The sequence below is a fragment of the Mesoplodon densirostris genome, chromosome 16 (genome assembly GCF_025265405.1).
Source record: "Mesoplodon densirostris isolate mMesDen1 chromosome 16, mMesDen1 primary haplotype, whole genome shotgun sequence".
Lineage (NCBI taxonomy): Eukaryota > Metazoa > Chordata > Mammalia > Artiodactyla > Ziphiidae > Mesoplodon > Mesoplodon densirostris.
The window spans coordinates 43,067,752-43,087,348 of NC_082676.1; the positions used below are offsets into that span (position 1 = coordinate 43,067,752).

The following is a 19,597-nucleotide window of genomic DNA, read 5'->3' on the forward strand; positions in this document are numbered from 1 at the left end:
AGTCCTGGAGCAGGAGGACAGCCCAGGCAACAGCAGACACTACAGTTCAATAGCAAATCTATAGGGATATTTCCCACTGTGTGTCTGTCTGTCTGTCTGTCTATCTCTCTCTTTCTCTCTCACTCACACACACAGAGCCTGTTCACTTCATGTTTCCCTAAACCTTATCCATTTCACCTCTAAACTCTGCTTTGGTTTTGTTTTGGTTTTTTGGTTTGGAGGTTTTTGTTGTTGTTGTCGTTGTTAGTTTTCTTTTTGTTTTTTCTTAAGCAAGTTTTGTGACATTTATCAGCCTGAACAGCTTCCTGATCTCACTACAGGCATCATATTAACTAGGAAGCACCCCTTACCTTACTGAAAGCTGCCAAAGCAGAAACTTAAGATTCCAGAATTTTTAACCTAAGGTCATAGCAATAAGCTGAATAAACCAGAAATAAAAATGATACAAGGTTCGGGCTCCCCTGGTGGTGAAGTGGTTAGGAATCTGCCTGCCAACACAGGTGACATGGGTTCAAGCCCTGGTCCGGGAAGATCCCACATGCCACAGAGCAACTAGGCCCGGGCGCCACAACTACTGAGCCTGCGCTCTCGACCCCGCGAGCCACAACTACTGACCCCGCGTGCCACAACTACTGAAGCCCACGCCCCTAGAGCCAGTGCTCCGCAACAAGAGAAGCCACCACGATGAGAAGCCCGAACACCACAACGAAGAGTAGCCCCCACTCGCCACAACTAGAGAAAGCCCACACGCAGCAATGAAGACACAACTCAGCCAAAAATAAATAAATAAATAATTTTTTAAATGATACAAGGTTCAACACAGAGTATTCCTATTTCTTTGGGGTTTTTTTGGGGGGGTTGATTAACCCCCCTCTATTCTGAATACTTTCTTATGCCTTTTTTTAAATTGAGGTATAATTGATATGTGTGAGTATTCCTCTTTCTAAAGATTGGACCAATCAGAAATAAAACATTTTCTTCTTTCTTCTCAAATAACAATATAGTTCCTGGCCAAAGATGTTCCTAAGAACCCCTCCTGGCTGAAAGTCATATATAATATATCTTTGATACAGCCACTTCTACTATGATGTTTATTTCATAAATAAGCTTCGGAAAACAATTAGCAGGTGGTGTTCTCTTCCCCGCCTCCCCAACATTCCTTTTGGATGTGTACTTTAGCACACCTTATTCCTGAGGACCATGTGTTGGAGACCCTTTATTTTTTGCATTACTTCACTTCTAGCTTAAACTATAGATAAAAACGTCTAGCAACAAATGATGTCATCTTCACATTTGCATGTTCAGCACCGAGGATGTTCCTCACAGACAGTGTTCACTCACTTGATGTCAGCTGAACTGATGGGAAGCTGAGCTAAAGAAACCTGAACTCCATTCTCTGAAAACTATTTCTCCCTGCCATGGGGGTATTTAGAGGGGGGCAGTGAGCATTTTGAAAAAAGGCAGAGTTGCACTGTAATTCTGACCTACTTGTAATCAATGTAAAGTTAATTTTGCATGCACATAAAGGGAAAGCTAATAAAAGTCATGGGAAGAAAGCTAATAAAAGTCATGGGAAGAAAGCTGGTTTAATGATCAATGAAATAACTGAAAAGACAATGATTGCCCTTGGGATTGAGAACAGATGCATGAAAAGGAAATGTTTAAAAGATGAGTATACGGGCCTCCCTGGTGGCGCAAGTGGTTGAGAGTCCGCCTGCCGATGCAGGGGATACGGGTTCGTGCCCCGGTCTGGGAGGATCCCATATGCCGCGGAGCGGCTGGGCCCGTGAGCCATGGCCGCTGAGCCTGCGCGTCCGGAGCCTGTGCTCCGCAACGGGAGAGGCCACAACAGTGAGAGGCCCGCATACCGCAAAAAAAAAAAAGATGAGTATATTCTCAAAATGTGCTCAAGGCTGGCCACTCAGCTAAAGCTGGACACTCAGAGGCAAAAACAACAGTATGCACAACAAGTCTCATCCTACACAAAAATACTATCATCAAATGACTGAACCAGACCCATAGGAGAGAGCGGGTGATCATTATGGGCTAGGAAAGCACCCTGTAAAACAGGACTCCAAGCTAGAGTAAGGGAAATTATTAATGAGTGACCTCTAAGGAAAGGCTAAAGTGGAGATACCCAGAAAATGACAAACTAAGAAGGAAATGGAACTAATCATATTGTGGTAATTATTTCACAGTCTGTCTATATATCAAATTGTCATGTTGTGCATGACACAATGCTATATATCAATTGTACCTCAGTAAACCTGGAAGAAAACACAATGCTTACAAAATGCTATATGTCAACTGTACCTCAGTAAACCTGGAAGAAACTTACACAATGCTATATGTCAATTGTACCTCAGTAAACCTGGAAGAAAACAGTCATGTTAAAAAAAATAATAATTTTATTAGCTGTGATAATGATATTGTGTTTATGAAAAAAATCTAATGTTTAAAAGAGATTCATATTGAAGTCTGAAGGCAAATGTGATACTTGGGATTTGTCTTTACTTCAGCAAAGAAAAAAGGGGAGACAGAGAAGTAAGTATGGCACAATTTTGACAATTTTTAAATAGGGGAGAAAAGGATATGGGGGTTTATTGTGCCATTCTATTTTGTGTATACTTGGACATTTTCATAATACGATTTTTTAAGAAGTTTAGACTAAAAAAGAAATCAGGGCTTCCCTGGTGGTGCAGTGGTTAAGAATCTGCCTGCCAATGCAGGGGACATGGGTTCGAGCCCTGGTCCGGTAAGATCCCACATGCTGCAGAGCAACTAAGCCCCTGCGCCACAACTACTGAAGCCCACGCACCTAGAGCCCGTGCTCCGCAACAAGAGAAGCCACCGCCGTGAGAAGCCTGCGCACGGCAACGAAGAGTAGCCCCTGCTCACCGCAACTAGAGAAAGCCCGCGTGCAGCAAAGAAGACCCAACGCAGCCAAAAATAAATAAATAAAGAAAGAAAATAATAATTTTAAAAAAAGAAATCAGATCAATTCATGTTATTAGTAAGGAAAAATAACCATGGTATATTAAAGGGTAAAAATAAAGCACTGTATATTTTTTAAAAAGGCATAAATGTGGAACTAGGAAAAAAACTAGACTCTCCACCAGGGGCTGATATGACTCTAGAGTTACATTCCTGCATCTTTACCATCCAGAAGTAGGAGGTGTGTCAGAGCTGCACCCAGGTGACGGTACTCGGTTCAGAAGAGGTAGAGTGACTTGCATTAGTCTCACCATCCTCACCCTGAAGCTGACTAACCAGAAAGGAGGGTGACCTGTTTGATTGATACCCTTAAGGATGAATAAAAGATAGAACATAGAGATTTCACTGATTGCAGGAGGAATTCAGGTTCATTAAAAAAGAAAACGTTAGATTATAACCATTGATAAAGACTGAGTGAAGTTATAAAATCTCACTGCCAAGTTGAATGCCCACAGTAAACAACCATCAATTTGAACACCAGATTACTTTCTGCCAAGAGCCAAGAACATAGAAAACATAACTAATACTCTGAAATATTAAAATTCTATCATTTTGCCAAAGTTATAATAAAAAGAAAAAAATTAACATTGTTGTGTCATAGACCACCCCAGTTTTCCAGAAGAACTTTGGATTCTTACAAATTATGTATTTCATCCTTTGGTAATTAGGTTTTTTTTTTTTCTTTTTCTAATACTATAGTTTCACAGCAGGATTTGCTTTGGTTATGATAGCAATGAGACAGATTTTCAAAAAAGTAATGTCTTAATTAAGCACAGAATAAAGTAAAAAGCATTAACAAATAGTCACCACCATCCAAAAATTGGAAACTAAGGAAGTTCTCATCTTAGTGAAAATATAATGAATGAGAGCTCTTTTATGCCCATGTGCCGACCTGTCTACTGCCCATCACACCTTCAAATATACACCTGTTTTCTACTACTACTTTAAAGAAAAACTGCTTTGGTACCCTGAAGAGTGTCAGTGTACAAATATCAACCAGTTGCAATTTGGAAACCTTTCTAGAAAATTTGTTGTCGATTATATAAAGACATGATTTGCTGACATGGTAACATTTTGTCAAGTCAATTAAGGTATGCAAAAAGAATCCTCTGTGAGAATTACAAGGGCAAAGTAGATTATTAAAGCTGTTTTTAAGGATGAAATGAATGGCAGTTGTTGAATGTTTGGGGGCCATCCTCACCCCCTTAGGCATTCTCACCCCTACTCAGGATTCACTTGTTCACAGACATGCTCTTTCTTTCTCCCTGCAATCCTGTATCTGTCCTCCCCTTACAAGACAATATATATATGTTTTAAAACCGTTTTGTCTCTTACGCCATAGATACCTAAAGACAAACCATCTGAGATGCCTACTGATTAAAGCAAGCACAAGGTGGGATTTGCCTGGTGGCCCAGTGGGTAAGACTCCGCCCTTCCAATGTGGGGGGCAGGGGGAGCCCGGGTTCGATCCCTGGTCGGGGAACTAGATCCCGCATGCATGCTGCAACTAGGAGTCCACATGCCTCAACTAAGAAGCCCGCATGCTGCAACTGAAGATCCTGCGTGCCGCAACTAAGACCCAGCGCAGCATAAATAAATAAATAATAAATAAGAATAAATATTAAAAGAAAAAAGGCAAGCACAAGGTTACTAACCAGGTATACCTTTCTGCACCCTCCAACAAGCTAGGCAGACAACAAAGACTAGTGTTCACCGACCTCACCTAACACATGTTATTAACATGAAGAAAGGCAGCCTCATGATTTATTCATCTCCTATTTCCATTTAAAGTGCACTTGCAAAAATACACCTGTCAGAAAAATTACCGTCAAAACTCAGATTGTCATTCTGTATCAAGGACATCTCGGAATGGAAAAATGAATGTCTACTCCTCAGGGCTGCTTCCTCCCATACAAATCCCCTGGGACACAGTTTATTCAGGGAGATTCCCAGATGTCCAGGAAACACACATCTTCAGCCATCACCCCATTATTTATGGGTTCAACTGACTCTTTAGGCACTAAACCAAAACAAACTGATTAGACTCTAAAGATAAAATTACTGGCATTTCCCTGCTTCTGATATTATTACCAGGGATGGTTCATTTTATGTGTCAACCTGGCTGGGCCACGGTGCCCAAATATTTGGTCAAACATTATTCTGGATGTTGCCGTGAAGGTGTCTTTTGGATGAGATTAATGTTTAAGTCAGTGGGCTTTGAGTAAAGCAGACTGCCCTCTCTAATGTGGGTGGGCCCCACCCAATCAACTGAAAGCCTTAAAAGAACAAAGGCTGACCTCCCCCAAGCAAGAAGGAATTCTGCCAGCAGACTGCCTCTGCATCTGAACTGCAATTCTTCCTTAAATTTCCAGCCTGCTGGTCTACCCCAATGGATTATTTTTATCTATCTTTTTGATTGGCCAAACCTGCATGATTACATGATCCAATTCCTTAAGCCAATCTCACTCTATCAATCTATATCTCTCTCTATATATATATACACACACCCACACAGTGGGTGTGTTGACTCTGTTTCTCTGGAGAATTCTGACTAGTAACTATCCAAAAGAAAACAAGACTTTGCCTTGAAATTTATTTAAAAGGCATATGGTTTATTTGAAGATCAACAATCAATAATATTAACTAAATCAACAAACAGTCTAAGAAAAGCTAATAAATTCCTAATGTGGAGATTTCCTAGTTCTTCACCACAGAGTTTCATTTAATTTTCCAAAAGACTGGTAAGAGACACTGCTTTATCCAAATAAGAGAAAATGACTTGTTCAAAAAAAAAAAAATGCTTGAGACTAAAAGCCAAGGTGAAATATTAAAATATTTATTAGCATCTCTGAAGATGTACAATAGGTTAGCACATACACAGACACACACAAATATGTACAGGGCAACTTTCCCTAGAAAATTCATAAAGAATAAAATAAAGGTATAACTGACTATCCTTTATAAATTATCATTGATCTTGAATCATTATTTACATTGCTTTCCCAATTTCTCCTAGGAAATCAGAATAGTAATAAGAAGTACCATGGTAAAAAATAACAAATAGATTTGGTCTTTGTTCCTAGTTCCCGACACAAAGCTCCTAGAACCCCTGGGATTTCCTGAGTGGTAGGAGTGTCTTTTGTCCTTCATAAGGAGCCCCCTTTGAGCATACCTAAATTTATGCAAATGAAGTGACATAGGGTAGGATCCCTAAATAGCCTAGGCTGGGGCTGGTCACCAGAAAGACCAAGTGTTTAAGGGACTGGAACTTTCAACCACACAGACCTGTGAGAAAGGGAAGAGGGGGTTACAAATTAAGCTCTATAGTCTCTTGAACAAGATCTGATGAGCTTCTGGGTTGGTGAACATGCCAGGAGGGTGGCCAACTCCATGGGGACAGAAGCTCCTGGCCTCGAAACCCTTCCAGATGTACTTCTCCACCTGGCTGTTCTTCTGTGACCTCTATACATCCTTTATAATAAAATGGTAAAGATAAGTAAATGTTTCTCTGTTCTGTGAGCCACTCTAACAAACCAGGAATCCAAGCAGGAGGGTGTGGGAACTTCCAATTTATAGCCAGCTGGTCAGCATAGGTAACATCCCAGACTTGTGATTGGCATCTGAAGTGGGGGGCAGTCTTATAGGACTGAATCCTTAACCTGCGGGGCCTGATGCTATCTCCAGACAGTATCAGGATTGAATTAAATTTGTCGGACACCCAGGCAGTGTCTGCTGAGACCTGGAGAACTGCTGGGTGATGTTAGGAAGACAACATCAGAAGCACTGTGATCTCAAGAAGCAGTGACCTGACCGAACGAATTTCTTTGCATGAAAGAATCACCTGATCTTCAAAATGCTAATTACTGGGGTTTATAAAGACTCCCATTGATGATGCTAGTTCCACAAGAGTGCCTATGTCAAAACAACCTTGGTTGGAATTCATCTTTTTTGTTGTGGTATATGAAAGGAAAGGAGAATAAAGGGCAGAGGACTAACACGTGGCAGGTGGAGACAGAGGCATGCACATTTAACAGGGAACCTAATAGATTTATTTCAGTTGATCATCTGCAGCTATCGTTATATCACTTTACAAGTCCTCCACATCTATCTACGGTAGTGGGTCTCAAAGTATGGTCCCCAGTTCAACAACATCGATACCACCAGGAAATCTGCTCAAAATGCACATTCTTGGTTGCTACCTCAGATTTACCGAATCATTCTCTGGGGAAGGAGACCAGGAATCTCTACTTTAATGCACGATTCTGATGCACACTAAAGCTTGAGAACCAGCAATCTCCAGTAGAGTCAAATACTTTGAACTATGAGACACAACTAGATCAGGAAATTCTAGAAACTGAGTGGCAGAATTCTACACATCACTGTGGATCATGTGGAGGAAATCTGATTAATATTAACCCTCCTTTTTCGTAAGGCATTTATCCAAAAATGCTTTCCCAATACTAACTGATATTACTTAAGAATTTTCCAGTGTTCTAAAATTTTCAGTCCATTCACAAGGCTACTTTGTACCCAACAAGACAGAACAATAGCAAAAGTTTTTAGGAAGAATGAGGATATATTCCCAGGCAAAACTTACAGGCTGAGTGTACCATATTATAAACAGCTAAGCTTTGAATTAAGTTTTTTAATTCTCCCATCATATAAGATATAAAGTTATCAGTAAAAACTAAAAAGGCCAAAACATATATAATATTTCTACAAAGTTTTCACTTACCTATACGAGTATTTGCCAGCAAGGACAAAATCCTGCCAAAGGAGGCAATTCCTCTGCCAATTTAATTCAGGCTATTAGCATCCCTTTGTAGAGGGAGAATAAATACCTCTAAACTGCTTCATCATGTTCTGATGGTGTTCAATGGCTTCCTTTAAGATCATTTCAGCCTGGTCCATCTTCCACCGCCATTCAGTACCCACTGGATTGGTGTGGTGCCTAGAAAAAAGAGGCAGAAGTTCTAAAGGACTCCCTGCATTAAATCTCAGCTAGTTACCTCCTATGAGGGAGTCCATATAATTATAAAATCAGGGTTGGTTTCCTACAAAAAGCTCAGCTATTTATTATTTTGAGTCATGACACCTAGCAGAGAGGGGTAGATGGCAAGTGCCTGGCCAAGACTGAGACTTACTCGGGACAATATAAAACGTGCACCCCTCTCGCAGCCATACAGCACCAGGCCAACAAGCATCCAGTAATGACCACCAGTAGAATATTGCTGCAAAACCCTCTCTGAGAGGCAGTGCAATGGGAAGACCTAATTGAAATCCCAGAAAGGAAACAGAGAACAAAGCAGAAAAAAATGTAGAAAAATTATGGCCAACAATTTTCCAAAGTTAATGAGAAACAATTAACCACAGATCGAAGAAACTCGCAAAACAACAACCAGGATATTTTTAAAACAGCCTAAAAATACGGTATCTAAACTAATGAAAACAAAAGAAAATAAGAAAACCTTCAACTTAGAGAAAAAGGACACACTACTTAAGAACAAAGGTTAAAAATTATTTCTGACAACTCATCAGAAAACAAATAAACCAGATGAAACTATAATGACACCTGAAAGAATGCTTAAAGGAAACAAACTTGTCAACTCAGAATTCTATACCCAGTGCAAATATTTTTCCAAAAATGGAGTAATAAAGACTTTTGCATGACTTTCCTGGTGGTTCAGTGGTTAAGAAGCCGCCTGCCAATGCAGGGGACACGGGTTCAAGCCCTGGTCCAGGAAGATCCCACATGCCGTGGAGCAACTAAGCCCGTGTACCACAACTACTGAGCCTGCGCTCTAGAGCCCGTGCACCACAACCACTGAACCAGCGCTCTAGAGCCCGCAAGCCACAACTACTGAGCCTGCATGCCACAACGACTGAAGCCCACGCACCTAGAGTCCATGCTCCACAACAAGAGAAGCCACCGCAATGAGAAGCCCACACACCACAACAAAGAGTAGCCCCAACTCACTGCAGCTAGAGAAAGCCCGCATGCAGCAATGAAGACCCAATGCACCATCTTTAAAAAAACAAAAACAAAACTGGCAAGCCCCTGATAAAACTGATCAAGAAAAAAAACAACAAATGCATAAATATAACATTAGGAATGAAAAAGGGGATTAATTACAGAAACAACAGAGCTTTAGGTAAATCTGAATACAGTGTTGGGCAGAAATTGATTATTACAGATCATTACATATTTGGTCACCATGGCCATTCATTTTTACTTACCGCCAACAGAAGACACATTTATTTGCACATGCCAAGCTCGGGGTAGTTTCCATGCAACGATGGCTTTCAATGCCATAGAACGTATGTTTATAGCAACCTCCTCTCCCTCGGAGCATGGACTGTGAAAGTACAAAACAAACAATAATTTGAATAAAATCCTCTAAGCAAGGAAACAAAACACCAAGGCATCATTTTAAAGAAGAAACCATGTGTTTCGTAAGCATAAATACCCCTACTGGTAGCTGCATGAGGCAGAAAATTAACATTAAAGCCTTATAGTGTTTTGACGGTGTTTGGGTTTTGATACTGCTCTGGGTTTTCTACAACTTAATGAGATAAACCTATGATTCATTTACTCTGAAAGTTCTATAGGGAGGACCATGGATGCTTTCATTTTCAAATCCACCCAACTGCCTCAAATATTAGTACAATAATATATAATGCCAAAGGAGAGAGAAGACAGGCTCCCAGAATGGGGGTGGGGTGTAGCGCTCACCTGAAAGAGTATCTCTGCATTTAATAAAGGAGGGTGGGTTAGGGAATGCAAACTGGAGCATATTCTATGTCAACCGAATGGTAGAATTTGAATATACTGGGACTGTTGAGGGGGTAAACAGCATGTACACAAGAAACAGATTATTCCAAAAAAGAACACTATTTAATATGTGATTGGTAAAACCACGGGAAGTGCAGTAAGAAAGGTAATTTGAAGAAACACTGCAGATCACCTCAGGGTTGGAATCACAAGATACTATCGAGCTTCCTGAGGTATCATCAGAAAGATCCATCCAGGAGCTCTGTGCAAGATGGGCTTGATTCAGTAAAAGTGAAACCTGTGAGGAGGTTACGCAAGAAAGGTCATGGTGACTTGGCTCAAAACATCAGTGGAGGAAACGGGAAGGGTACTACAGAGGTACAATCAGTGCCATTCCCAATTAGAGGGGCAAAACAGAGGAAGTCACCAAGATAACTCAGGTTTTGAGCCTAAGTGACTGACATACTATGGAACAATGGGAACAACAAACGAGGAGACATAGATGGAGAGCCTTTACACATATGTATCAGTGTATAATATACATCAGTGTACTGATATTACAGTGCTGTCCACATAAAATCTACCGGCTTGTTACTATGTCAGTTGATCACAAAGTCTTATTTTTTGGTCCTGATAAAGGGGTTCCCCTGTCCATCTCACTTAGTACTTACACTAAGAAAAATAGAGTGAAGGAAAAATATTGTTCAGGATAACTGTTTCTACAAACTCTCTTCCAAGTTCCCAATAAAATATTCAAGAAGGCAAACAAAATATTTATATCTTGCAAGTAACACTGAAAACTACAAAGTCCACCACATGCAAAAGTCACAGCGTAATTACTACTAAATATCAATATCACGCCAATGGAGAAACCAAGTTGAAGACTTGCATGTTTCACTCATTATTTAGCAATTAGTTAATGTACTTCAAGCATGCTGTGTACTGAATGTACAATGACTAATAAGACAGAGCCCCTACCCATGATCTGTTTGGAGGAAATGGCAAGTAAGCAAGAAAAATGTGCCATACTATTATGATAGTCTGATTGAATCAATTCTTTTGCAAGCAACAGAAACGGAGTCTGGCTAAAGAGAAAAAGAACTGATTGAAAGGATTTCACAGCTCATAGACCCATTATAAAGGCAAGAACGAAGGAAGGCTGGCAGCAGGACCACCACTCAATCCCCCAGAAGCCGTATACTACAGACACCACCCCTCTCTGGATACCATCACCAGCCCCACCCCTGAATGGCAGATGCTGCTGCCACCAGCACAAGAATGAGTTCTCCATGTCCCAGTCCCTTTCCATCACTCACTCCACACTCAAAGTCTCCGGCTGAAAAGAATGACTATCCTAGATGACACTTTTACACCCAAGTTGCCACGACGTGGTACCAGCAAACAGTATCTGTCTTCCTTAGCTTCTGTAGCAGGCAGTGGGCCCTCACATCAAACAAAGCCCATTTAATGGGAAATTCCCCAAACATAAAAACACTCAGATGCTGGGCAAGCAGAGAAAAGACAAATGTCCAGCATGGTATTACTGGAGCCCATGGGACAGATGACCAACCAGGCTCAGCCTTCCAGGACCAGTGAGAACTCCTCAGAGGTGAGATGTCCAAACTGAATACTGAAAGGCTAAAAGGATAAAGGGACAGACACATGTGAGAAGGATGGCGTGTTTTTCTTTTAAAAACTGTTTTCTGTAAGTTTTACACTTTAGATTTAAGGTCCTGATCCATTTTGAGTTAATTTTTAACTCAAAATGTGTGTATGTTTGTGTGTGTGTATGTGTCAGTGTGTGTACTTTTGATGTATGTGGTTTGGTGGTGGTGGGTGTTTTTGGTTTTTTGCCTATGGATGTCTAATTTCCCCAGCACCATTAGTTGGAAAGGTTATCCTTCCTCCAAGGAATTGCTTCTGAACCTTTGAAAAAATCAATTAAGCATATTTGTGGGTTTGTTTCTGAGATCTCCATTCTGTCCCATTGATCTATGTGTCCATCCCTCCACCAACACCATACCGTCTTGATTACTGTAGCAATGCAGTAAGCTGTAATATCTGGATATATGGTTCCTCCCCTTTTATTCTTCCTCAGTATTGTTTAAGCTATTTTACATTCCTGTGCCTTGCCTTTTAAATTTTATAATAAGTTGTCTATTTCTACAAAAACCTTCCTGGGATTTTAATAGGAATTGCATTAAGCCCACAGATCAATTCAGGCAAAATTGATGTTTTACAATATTGAGTCTTTCAATCCATGAACATTTATTTCGATTTACATTTAGATTTTTATTTACGTTTACTTAGATTTTCATTGGTTTCTGATATGAGATCTTTCCTCATTTCTAATATAAGTATGCATTGCTGGAAATTTCTCTCTGAGCACTGATTGAGCTGCATCCTATACATCGATATAATTTTTTTTTTACTATCATTCAGTTCTATGTATTTTTTTCATTTCCTTTGAGACTTCCTCTTTGACCCAAGGCTTATTCAGAAATGTGTGTTTAATTTCCACATATTTAGAGATTTTCCTTTTGTTTCTATTATTGATTTCTAGTTTGATTCAACTATAGTCAGAGAATGCACTCTGTATGATTTTAATACTTATAAATCTGCTGAGGTTTGTTCTATGGCCTAAGACATGGTCTATCTTGGTGAATGTTCCATCGGCACTTGGAAGAAATGCACATTCTGCTGTTGCTGGGTGGTATGTTCTCTATATGTCAACTAGATCCTACTGGTTAACTCTACTGTTGAGATTTTCTACAGCCTTGTGATTTTCAGTCTAGTACTTCTAGCAGTTGCTGAGAGGCAATTTCAAAGTGACCAACTATAACTGTGGGTTTGGTCTCTTTTTCTTTTTTTAACTTCTCCATTCAAATATGTCAGCTTTTGCTTGATTTATTTTGAGCCTCTGATGTTTGGTACATACTCATATAATGCAGATTGATCTTTTTATCATTACAAAATGTCACTCTCTGTCTCTAGTAATTTTCTTTGCTCTGAAGTCTACTTAATCTGGTATTAATACAGGCAATCCTGCTTTTTGGATTACTGCTGGCATGGTATATATTTTTCTATCATTTTACTCAACCTACCTGTGTCACTGAATTTGAAGCGAGTTTCTTGTAAACATCTTATATTTGGGTCATTTTTTAAATCCACTCTGCCAACCTCTATCATTTGATGCATATATGTAGGATATTTGCATCTGAAGTAATTATTTATGAATTAGCCCTAAAATAGTCTACTATTTTATTATTTGTTTCCTGCTTATTCCCTCTGATTCTCATTCCTGTTAGTCTTTTCTTGATTTCCTACAGGTTACTTAAACATTTTTAGGATTCCATCTTCATTTTTTTTTGTTTTTGAGTGTATCTCTTTGTATAGTTTTTGTAGTGGTTGTTCTGGGTATAAAAATATACATACTAGTAGACCTATGACAGTCTACCAGTAAAAAACATTTTATCACCTTCAAGTGAAGTGTGGAAACATCCCTTCCATTCAGATCCCTTTAATTTTCCCTCTTTTAAATTAAATATTATTGTCTTGAGTATCACATGGTGCTATAATTTTTGTTTCAATCATCAAATATGATTTATAAAAGTTATAAGGAAAATGATCATTTACTGTTTGTACCCATATTTCTGCTCTTTCCATCATTCTGCCTTCCTTTCTGGTGCTCTAAGAATCTTTTATCACTTCATTAGGTTGAAGAGCTTCCTTTAGCTGGTCTTTAAGAGAAGATTTGCTAGAAACAGATTCTTTCAGTTTTCTTTCACCTGATAATGTCTTTATTTAATCTTCATTCTTGAAGGATAGTTTTGCCAGTCACAGAAATCATGACTGACAGTTATTTTCTTTCAACACTTGAAAACCATGTGCTGCTTCCCTCTGGCCTCTATGATTTCAGATGAGAAATCTGACATCAAATTGATGTTAGTACATTGTTTATCTCTAGCATCTTTCAAGACTTTTTTCTTCTTTAGTTTTCAGATCATTAATTTTAGGGTATCTCCATGTGGATGTCCTTGCTTCTATCCTGTTTGGAGTTTGCTCTCTCTGCTGTTCAGATTCGGTAAACTCTATTGACTTGTCCTGGTCACAGATCATTCTGTTATTTGGTAAGGTCCCTGACTCTATCCTCTGTCATCTCCACTCTATTACTGTGCCCATTCAGTGAGTTTTTATTTCTGTTATTGTATTTTTTCAATTTTATAATTCCTTCTTGGTTCCTTTTATAACTTCCATTTCTTTGCTGAGATTTTTTATTCTTTCATTTGTTTCAAGAGACTTTGTAACTGATTGCTGAAGCATTTTTATGACAACTGCTTTAAAATCCTTGTCAGATGATTCCACCATCTGATTCATGTGGTGTTGGTGTCAGTTCATTATCTTTTTTTGCTCAAGTTGTGATTTTCACGGTTCTTGGAATGACAGGCGATTTTTTTTTTACTGCATCCTAGACATTTTGTCTACTATGTTAGGAGGCTCTAGATCCTATTTCATTCTTTCAGTTTAGCAGCAGGCACTTTGTTTAGGTTGAGCCTGCAGGTCCTGGACTATTTTTGTATGCTGTGGCTCCAACAGCAGTTTAATTTTCAGAGGCTTTGCATTGAAATTTTGCTTGGGCTCCCAGTGATCTCTGCTGGTAGCATCAGAGTGGGTGAAAGAGGTTTCTCCAGGGTGACCCACTAGAGGTCTCTCAATGGAGGAGGCGAGTCTCAGGCCAGCAGGCTTCCCAGAGCAGGCTGCTTGTGTGGCAGAGTCCCTCTGGCCAATGGCCCTGGGCAGCCCCAGTAACTCTGAGTGGGAGAAGGAAGTCTCAGGACACAGAAACAAAGAGGCTTGGCTTCCCCAGATGGGCCACTTCTTGTGGTGGTGTCCCTCTTGCCAGTGCCACGCAGCCACCATGGTATCTCTCAGAGGGGGAAGGGAGTCTTGGTCCCAGCAGGCATGGAGAATGTTTCACAGGCCAGGTCTACTGTTGCAGGAGTAAGGTGGTAAGGAGTCTCTCTCTTTCCACTTGTACTTGACCGCCTGGTATCTCTTAGCAGGAGAGGGGAATTTACGGTCCAGCAGGGAAGGAGAGCACTTGTCCCAGCTGCTTATTGGTGGGGCTCCGAACTGATCCCCTTTGCCAGTGGTTCCGGGCTCACTTGAATATGTCAGAGGGACTCTCAGTCCATACTAGGGAGGAACAAGCCTAACTGAGTGGCCTTCTGTTGCTAGATTAAGGCTCAGTAAACACAGGGTCTGGGCTGCCTTCTTCTTTAGCTGGAGGGATGTAAGACATCCTGCTGCTCTGTTGTTCCTGCAGTGCTGGGGTCCCAAACCAGTCAGCCTTCCTCTTACCCCATTCCAGAGTTCTTGTTTGGTTGCCTCTTGTGTTTTCCAGGGTTTAGAGTTGTGCATAGCAGGAAGGAGCAAGGAGAAAAAGGTTTATGCCATCTTGTCCAGACTGGAAGTCTTTAGACATTATATTTTGAAAGGAAGTGCTCCCATATCTAAAAATTAGTAGATAAGCAGGGTGCAAAAAGAAAACACATGAGAGCAATACATGCTCAGAACCAAGTTTTCATATTATGAACCTAGGAGAAAAAGATTATAAATAACCTCAGATTCATTAATTCATGAATTTTTATCCTCGAGGCAAATGAGAGCAATACAACCTCGAAAATACAACTGTAGCCCAGTAGATCCACACTGAATGAATGCAAGACACCACTGCTAGATAGGCTCTGTGTCCATCAACCTGGTGGGGATGGAGGTGGGGTGTTGGGAGACAATGCTCCATGGGTCTTTCTCTGAATGTCCTGCAAGCAGAGGCCCTGACTGCCCTTATTCTAGATTACCTTTTCAAAAAGTTTTACATAGTGAATAGCCTTGGAAGATACAGTGTCTCCCTCTGGGGCAAATGATGGGTATGTTTACTGTTCAGTATAATGAAGATGTGTCCCTCTAGGGCAAAGTTCAGGCAGGATTACTGCCAATTATAAAAGATTGATGTTCCCTAAGCCTGGGGCTCCTCTCCTACAACGTATGTGCAGATGTTACACCTGGCCTTCCTAGTGCTGCTTTATGGGAACCAGGGCTCAGGAACCAGAGCAAATGATAATATTCTGGCTACTGCTATTATTATGAGTAATAAACTGTACTTGCCTTCTGGCAGCATCCATGAACCTGTGGTAGGCTAACTTGCTAGCCTGCAAGTAGGGTAAAGTTTCAGACTCTTCCATTTTTGACAGAGGATGGAGAGTTCAATGCAGAGGTCAATAAACTGCAGCCCATGGGCCAAAGCCAGGCTATTGCCTGTTTACTATACGTAAAGTTCTGCTGGAATACTGTCACCCATATTTGTTTACTTACATCTATGGCTGCTTTGGGGCTACAACGGCAGAGGTGAAAAGTTGCAACAAGATCGTATGACCCACAAACCTTAAAAAGTCACTAACTGGCCCTTTAAGAAACGGTTTGCTAACCCTTGATTTTGATATTTATTTCATACAACAGAGCAAAATAAATTCTAAACTCGTTAAACAAACTGTTAAAAAAGTACAAACAGGAGGAGGATTGAGGAAAGACCAAGTAGCAGGAAGCAGCAGAAATCTGTCTCCCCAACTGGACATGAATCTCAATCTGCCTGCTGTGCTTTGTCTTTGACCCAGGAGTCCTGGGTCCTCCACCAACATCTATGAAACTCTGCCAGGTGACTTGTTGGCTTGTAGGCTGAAAGAGCAGATCCACCAGAGTTAACACTAGCCCCTGGCTCCTTTGAGCGTCTCATGCCATAGAAACAAATTTTGTCAAGAACCAAGGGGATCTCTGGGACATCTCTTTAGTATTCTCATCTACAGTAGTAGAACTTAAGAAAAGCTTGCAGAAGGGGCCACTACCGGCTCAAACTCTTCATTGACAGAATCACACACCTGGTAAGGAAGCATTACTGATGGAGCACAGAGGAACATGGCCTGCCCCGTGGAAGAAGGAAGGTATAAATACCAACCATGACCAGGTGACCAAGTGTGAATATGAGCGGAGTTATAAATATACATATTATCTTCCTTGTTTGGATATATATAATTGTTTCTCCTCCCCTCCAACTGTTTTATAAGATGAGTCAGTGGTGGTTAACCTTATAATGTCATCCTTAGGTTAGAGGATCTCAAAAGAGAGTGAAAGGAGAGGGTGAGTACATCCTTCCTTGCATGAATAATAGTTGCAACAGGTTAGGCAGAAGCAAATGTTTTATTTATATTATGGATTGAAAACATAAATACAGGTAGAAGGGTGTGTACAGATGCTGAGTATCCAAAGAGGTAGACCATGCTGTTAATACTGAGTCCTGTGCCTGCGCTTCTAAGCAGGGGTTAAGGAGCCCTAACACCGTATTTCTCAGATTCCCTTGCCCAAGGGGTTCTGATTTAGACTCCATCAAGAAGAGGCATTTATGCAAGATTTAGATGGCAAGAAAGGAGAAACCACCCTCCCTGGCAGCAGCTGGCAGACACAAGGGCATACAACAAACACTGAGTCTGCAGCAGCTTCCAAGCAAGCTCCTGGGAAACATTTGCTTTAATGTTGCCAGCGTCTCAGGTCACTTCCAGCGGTGTCCTGTGAGTCCAGCACTTTTCGACTTTCTCAAAGCCAAGAAGCAGTTCTCTCTGACCTTCACTACCCCAGGCCTTTCAGTGGCTTTGTAAGCAGTCAGTTAATTTACTTTATTAAATCTGTTCTTGCTAAAATACACAGGATGGTTTCTGTTTTCCTGACTGGTACAGATGGGTAGGATTCAGTCAGGTGGAGATCAGAGCGGGGAAGAGAAGCAGCACACGATGTATGAAGGTTAAAACAGAAAATAAAGCTGAACAAGCAGATCAGAACTACACTAAGTAGGGTCTTCCTCGGGTTCAGGGCTTTATATAATTCATCTGACAAATGTTTACTACATGCCAGGCTCTGTTTTTGGTACTGGAAAGAAAAACAAAGACTCTTAGGTTGGGGAGGGCCTGAAAAGGGAAGGGAGGAGACAGATAATGAACAAGATATGATCTATTAAGTGGTAATAATTGCTATGGAGAAATTCCAAGCAGTGTAAGGGGACAGGAGGGAAGGTTGTTATTTTATATCAGGCGGTCAAGGGAGAGCCTCTCTGATAGAGGCTCACTGAGCAGAGATCTAAGTGAGCAGACAGAGACCAGAAAGCCACAGAGGAGTCTGAGTTCAGTGTATTCAGGGAACAGCAAGGTTAGTAAGGCTGGACCAAAGCATGGCAGACCAGACTGAATGAGATGGGAACCCCTGGAGGCTCTGAGCGAAAGAGTGAGACATCTGGCTGCTGTGTAGGGAACAGACAGTGGAGATGACAAGAATGGAACCAGGAAAAGCAGGCAGGAGATCACTTAAATAATAAAAGGGATATATGACAGTGACTTGGACCAAAGTATAAGAGTACAAGAGGTGAAAAGTAAGTAGTTGCATTCTGGATATATTTTGAAAGATTTGCTCACAGAATAGATGTGGGAGGGTAAAAAAAACAAACAAACAAAAAAAACAACAGAAGAGTATAAATGACTCGCAGGTTTTTGGCCTGAGCAACAGAAAGGACAGCACTGCCATAAACTGCTGGAGTGAAGACTGAGGGGAACAGATTTAGGAGAGGAATCAGGAATTCCATTTCTGTTAAGTTCAAGATGCCTATTACACATCCAAATTGATATACTGAGTAAGAAGTAACAAAGAGCCACCATAGGCTCTGAAAATGGAATGGCTAAATGAGAACTGAGCTTGAGATTAACCTGGTTAATGTCAGATAAATTGAGAAGGGGGGCGGGGCGCATTCACTGGAAGCCACAAGCAGAGGGAAAAAAGCTAGCTGCAATGCTCAAGAGGACAACCTAAACTTCGAGGGTGGCAATGAAAATGGATTGGGGCAGAGGTTCTCAATGGGGCCAACACTACCCCGGGGGGTATTTTGGAAATTTGTGGAAATACTTTTGTTATCAAAATGGTTGGGAGGCCCTAATGGCAAAAAGTAAGGGAGGAGGTCAAGTGTTCCACATCTCCTGCAATGCTTAAGACAGTCACACACACACACAAACACACACACAAAAAGTGTCCTTTAATCCACTTCCTTTCAAATGACTCACCAGACCTCCATACTTGTGAAAAACCTATTATAATCATCCAAGCTTAGACTCCAACTTCATTTTACCAATGAAGTGTTTCCTGCACATTTTACCATATACTGAATTTTCCAGGAATGCAACTATTATGTAAAATGAGGAAAGAAAACACTTTCTTTGATGCAAAGCTTTTATAAGAAATTTCAGCATTTTGAAAAACCATGTCACAGAGAACAATGCTGTTTCTAGTATTTCAGTCACCAACACAATACCTGTATCCCATATTATATTCGTAGGTGTCACCTATAAATACATTACAGAAGAGATCTGAGATGTTTTTGGTAGACTTGGAACCAAATATTAAGTTAACAGACATATGAAATGCAGGATTCTCACTAATCAAGTTGTTTAAAAAGTTAGTGTGGTCATTTTATGTATTAATTTTTATAGCACAATGATGAGAAATCTATCTTGCAATAATTATTTGAAATTGAAGTTGTTTATTTTGGGGTTGCCTGTCATCCTTAAATCTTACTCTGAAAGTGTCACCAGAGGTCCACCTCACTTCCCTCAACCACTCTTACTACCAGTTCTGTTTCCAATCCACCCACATAGATCAAAGGAACAGAATAGAGAACCCAGAAATAAACCTACACTTACACGGTCAACTAATCTACGACAAAGGAGGCAAGAATACACA

General features: G+C 40.6%; 1 protein-coding gene across 4 annotated transcripts in view; it reads right to left on the reverse strand.

Annotated features, from left to right (window-relative positions):
* Positions 1 to 19,597, reverse strand: part of LOC132476085 (S-adenosyl-L-methionine-dependent tRNA 4-demethylwyosine synthase TYW1) — a 211,834-nt gene that overhangs the window by 143,344 nt on the left and 48,893 nt on the right. For all 4 annotated transcript variants that reach the window (XM_060077809.1, XM_060077807.1, XM_060077806.1 and 1 more), the window contains exons 10-11: positions 9,232 to 9,350; positions 7,836 to 7,945 (exon numbers count right to left, since the gene is read on the reverse strand). In XM_060077809.1, coding sequence (XP_059933792.1) covers positions 7,836 to 7,945; positions 9,232 to 9,350 — 229 coding nt within the window. The remainder of the gene's footprint in view (positions 1 to 7,835; positions 7,946 to 9,231; positions 9,351 to 19,597) is intronic.